At 42.1% G+C, this 5,000-nt stretch overlaps 1 protein-coding gene across 1 annotated transcript in view; it reads right to left on the bottom strand.

Moving 5' to 3' along the window:
* LOC125028704 (GATA zinc finger domain-containing protein 14-like) overlaps positions 1-5,000 on the bottom strand; it is a 22,209-nt gene that overhangs the window by 2,020 nt on the left and 15,189 nt on the right. Inside the window, exons 6-8 of the mRNA XM_047618180.1 lie at positions 4,732-4,772; positions 3,546-3,673; positions 1-1,963 (exon numbers count right to left, since the gene is read on the bottom strand). The exon at positions 1-1,963 is cut by the window's left edge and continues 91 nt beyond it. Coding sequence (XP_047474136.1) covers positions 1-1,963; positions 3,546-3,673; positions 4,732-4,772 — 2,132 coding nt within the window. The remainder of the gene's footprint in view (positions 1,964-3,545; positions 3,674-4,731; positions 4,773-5,000) is intronic.

Below are 5,000 nucleotides of genomic sequence, written 5' to 3'. Positions count from 1 at the left end.
TTCTGCTGCTGCCTTTGCTCTCCGGTGATTTGGAAAGCGTTCTGGTTGCCCTGGAAAGTGGTGCTTCCGGTGTTTTGACTGTTCTGGAGATTGGATGAGCCGAAGCTTGCCTTGTTTTGGAAACTGTTAGTTCCAAGATTCTGATTATTTTGGAAGCTGGAAGAATCAAAGTTCTGGTTGTTTTGGAAGCTGGTAGAGCCTTGATTCTGACTGTTCTGGAAACTGGAGGAACCGAAGTTCTGTGCATTCCGGAAAGCGGTAGAAGTCAAGTCCTGGTTACCCTGGAAAGTGGTAGATCCGAGGTTCTGGTTCTGGAAAGTGGTAGACCCAAGGTTCTGGTTCTGGTTTTGGAAAGTGGTTGATCCAAGGTTCTGGTTCTGGTTCTGGAAAGTGGTAGAACCAAGGTTCTGGTTCTGGTTCTGGAAAGTGGTAGACCCAAGGTTCTGGTTCTGGTTCTGGAAAGTGGTAGACCCAAGGTTCTGGTTCTGGTTTTGGAAAGTGGTTGATTCAAGGTTCTGGTTTTGGTTCTGGAAAGTGGTAGACCCAAGGTTCTGGTTCTGGTTTTGGAAAGTGGTTGATCCAAGGTTCTGGAACCTAGAGCTGGTACCAAAACTGCCTTGGCTCTGCCCAGACTGGGAGATTGAAGTTCCCTGATTCTGGCTGGACTGGAGAGAAGAAACTCCCTGGCTGACCTGGAAAGAAGGTCGTCGCTGATTCTGATTCACCTGAATATTAGAATTTCCTTGTTTCTGGTTGGACTGGAAGACTTTATTTTGGCTAGACTGGAAGGTACTTCCAGAGCTTCCTCTGTTCTGATTAGACTGGAAAGCAGAACTTCCCCTATTTTGGCTGGATTGAAAAGCAGAACTGCCTCTATTCTGGCTTGACTGGAAAGGAGCAATTCCTCTGTTCTGGCTAGACTGGAAGGAACTTCCTCTGTTCTGGCCAGACTGGAAGGAACTTCCTCTGTTCTGGCCAGACTGGAAGGAACTTCCTCTGTTCTGGCTGGACTGAAAACTGGAGCTTCCACGGTTAGCCTGGAAGCCAGATGATCCACGGCTGGCTGGAAGTTCAACTCTCTTCACATCCACGAGGTTGGGATTTGAGAAACGGTAATTGTTAAAACTGTATTGAACTCGGCCAGCATTGTTATTGCTGGAATACTGTGTCTGCCTGTTGTTTTGGCTGGAGAACTGATTTGCATTGTTGCTTTGCCCACTGGAGAAGGTGGAACTTCTTTGGGTGTTTGGGAAATTTGATCCTCTTTGACTGCTAAAGACGTTGGAGTCTTGCTGACTGCTGGAGAAGCTAGAACTCTGCGGAGTGTTGGGGAAACTGGTACCACGTTGTCTATTGGAGACCCCAGATCCTCGTTGACTACTGAAGAAACTGGAGCCCTGCTGAGTACTTGGGAAACTGGATCCACTTTGGCTGCTGAAAAAGCTGGATTGTTGTCCATTGCCGGAACTAGATCCTCTCAGACCTGCAGTAAAGCTGGAACTCGGCTGAGAGCCAGGGAAGCTGAGAGAGCTGGACCCCTGTTGATTGTTTGAGAAACTGGATCCTTGTTGACTGCCGAAAGCACTAGATCCTCTTTGACTGCTTGAGAAACTAGAGCCCTGCTGACTGCTTGGGAAACTAGATCCTTGCTGAGCACTTAGAAAGCTAGGGAAATTAGATCCCTGTTGGCTGCCAGAGAAACCAACTTCTTGCTGATTGTTGGAGAAAGAGGAGCTCTGCTGGCCTCTTTGGAAATTGGAGCCCTGCTGACTGCTGGAGAAAGACTGTTGACCACTAGTAAGACCTGAGCTCAGCTGACTGTTTGAGAAGGAAGTTCCTTGAGTGGCTCCATACTTGATCTGGATGAGGTTGTTGTTTGGGGTGCGTTCAAAGAGCTGTTCCCTAGCATCCGAGCCAACAAGGTTACCTAATTTGGCACCTGATGCTAGCACCAGGAGAGAGGCTGCAAAAGTAAGGAGAATATGAGCATATTTAGCAGACGCCATAAGACTTTTCTTTATGAATACCCCTTCCCGTTTCTTTTTCTCTTCCTATCTTAGCCTTGACTGAATATTCATATATTTATATTTTTATGATAAAATAGAATAGGTGAAATCCAAGCAATGCCCATGACAAAGACCATGATCCTCTCAGATGAAACATATACTTGGCTCTGCTAATCTGGAATGTCTTTGTATCAATTAGCATTTATGTTTTACCAGAGAAATGTATAAGTATAGCTAAAATATGTTAAAACTGTCATTACAAATTGACATCATAGTTTCCATTTTAAATGACTTTTGAATTAAGTATTCTATAAAAGGCAGCCAAGAGAACTTTTGATTTTCCAAATGTGACAGAAGACCATGTGCAAACAGAACAAATGAATAATTGTATGATAAATGCTAAACCTTAAATCTCTCTATAATCTTCATGAAAAATAAAAGGACCTCGGTGTCTTGGCCGCTTCTCTAAATATGGAGTCGTCATGCTTCTGCCATTAATGCTGAGAGAAAATTAAGCAAAATCTTTATAGACTATATGGAAATGAGAAGGTCACATGATATATAAATTCGTATTATCATTTCCTTCCTTAGACGTGTAATTCAAAGCAACTTCAAAAAACAAAACCTTGACCTGAAACATTTAATTGATAAAGCATAACGGATATGCACAGAGAGAGAAACCGAATAGGCTGAAAAGAAGAGAAAAAGAACAACAATTCTTTGGGGTTACAAATGTGACCAAAAAGCCAACGCATATTTCCACATCGGCATAACGTGTTAACGGACAACGGTACGCTCGTTCGGTTAGATATGTTACTGGTTATTTGCATATGACCCAGACGCGCGTATTCCCCGAAAAGTAAGCTTCTTATCCTGCGGTGATCTGAGCTTGACTTTGAAGATATTGCTTATTAAAAAAAAATTGTCTCATTTTATCTTATTAATAGCGGATGTAGGTGGGGGTGAAGTTGAACCTGCATAAACTCAAAGGGCCTGGGATTCATGCATAAAACTCGCTATTCTACGCTGTTCTACGAAGGCAAGGGAAAAGGCAGGGGAAGACAAAATTAGGTGTCCAGTCAGCTGTTGACCACATTAAGAAAAGCTCGAAAGGAATGACCGTAAGATATATCTTTGAATCCCTTTGCTTTCCCTTTACATTTTTTCTAAATGTTCTTACTAAACTCGGCCAAAAATAACCCGATGTGTATTATATAATTTAGACCACTGACTCATATACTTATATCCACCCTGCTGTTAATCTACGTCTGAGAAGGGAGACTGATACTTGCATGGGTAACTCATGAAAAGTAAGATCACACACACACACACACACACACACACACACACACACATATATATATATATATATATATATATATATATATATATATATATATATATGTATGTATATATATATATATATATATATATATATATGTATGTATGTATGTATGTATATATGTATATATATATATATATATATATATATATATATATGCATAAAAATAAATGTGCGTGTGTGTCTGGAAAACTTACCTAATAGAAGGGTTTTCATCGTTGGGCGGAGCGGGCGAGACTTCAGGACCTCCAGCGGGTTCCCTGGGTTTATATAGTCTGTCATCCAATCACAAGGTTGCCAGTTATCAGTTGCAGGACATTTTGGTCTTAAGAAACGAGACAAATGGAAAAAATGGAAATATGTGATACAGTTTTGTTTGCTTACAGTTTCTCATGAATATCTGTTTCTTCTCTATTTTTTATGTTTCATTTCTGTTCCCTGTTTCTTGGTTTCTCCATAATCTATATCGTATATTTTTGATTAATCATTGACACGAATTGTAAGCTATAAAATAAATACGGGGCATTAAGTAGGGAAACAGCAAATTGACATTCCTCACTCTATTTCATTTCAACTAAGGAGAAAAAAGGGAAAACATTTAATTTTTCCTTATATTTGAAAGGCAATTAATTGGGTTACCTAATAAAACAGTTTTCGAAATTCATGATATTCAATTTTCATTTTTATGTTTTCCTGCGCAATTCTCAGTCGATTCATTTATCTATGTAATGTAGTCATAATATGTTTAGTCACCATACGAGTCTGTTTCGTATGTTCCTCCTCCACTCTCCCTCCCCTGCCCCTTCCATCTCTCTCTCTCCTCTCGTTTCCTCCCCTCTCCCTTCTTCTATCCCCTTTTTCTATGCCACTTCCTTATCCAGTTCCCCTTCTCTTCCTCTTTCCCCTTCTCTTTTTTCCTTTCTCTCTCCTTCCTCTTTTCCCTCGGTCTCCGCCTTCAATCACTTCCCTTTTTCCTCGATTTCCCTTCTTCTCCTCTCCTTTCTTCCCTCTTCCCGCACCGTCAACCTCCTACTCTTTTCCTCGCTTTCTCACTCCCATTTTCTCTTTCCCCCCTTCCCCATCTCTTCCCACTCTCCCCTTTCCTTCCCCTTTCCCTGCTCCTTCCCTCTCCTTTCCCTCCCCCTTCCTTCCCCTTTCCCTTCCTCCTCCCTTCCCTTTCCCTCCCCTACTTCCCCCTTCCCTCCCCTTTCCCTGCTCCTTCCCTCCCCTTTCCTTCCCCTTTCCCTCCCCTTTCCCATTCCCTTTCCGTCTCCCTTCCCTCCCCTTTCCCTCCCCCTTTCCTCCCCTTTCCCTTCCCCTTCTCTCCCCTTTCCCTCCTCCTTCCCTCCACTTTCCCTCCCCTTTCCCTCCCTCTTACATAACCTGCCTGGGAGGCGGAGGATCCTGTCAAGAGTTGTCAAGTTCTAGTTTGAATAGAGTAACTTATCAGGTGTCAAGTGTCAAGCGTGTCAACCCGCCTTCGAGCTACATATAGATCACCAGCTAGTGTATGTTGACTTTGTTGTTGTTTTTCTTGCATTTTTTCCTTTTGTTTTCTCATGTTTTTTGTTCAATAATTTGTTTTGTTATGGCTTTGTCTGTCTTTTTTTTTTTACTTTTTTTTACTGTTTTTGCTTCTACTCTCTGGTTGT

Source organism: Penaeus chinensis, chromosome 9, assembly GCF_019202785.1.
Source record: "Penaeus chinensis breed Huanghai No. 1 chromosome 9, ASM1920278v2, whole genome shotgun sequence".
Lineage (NCBI taxonomy): Eukaryota > Metazoa > Arthropoda > Malacostraca > Decapoda > Penaeidae > Penaeus > Penaeus chinensis.
The sequence above is the reverse complement of the archived record's forward strand: the minus strand, read 5'-3'. Positions and strand labels throughout refer to the sequence as shown.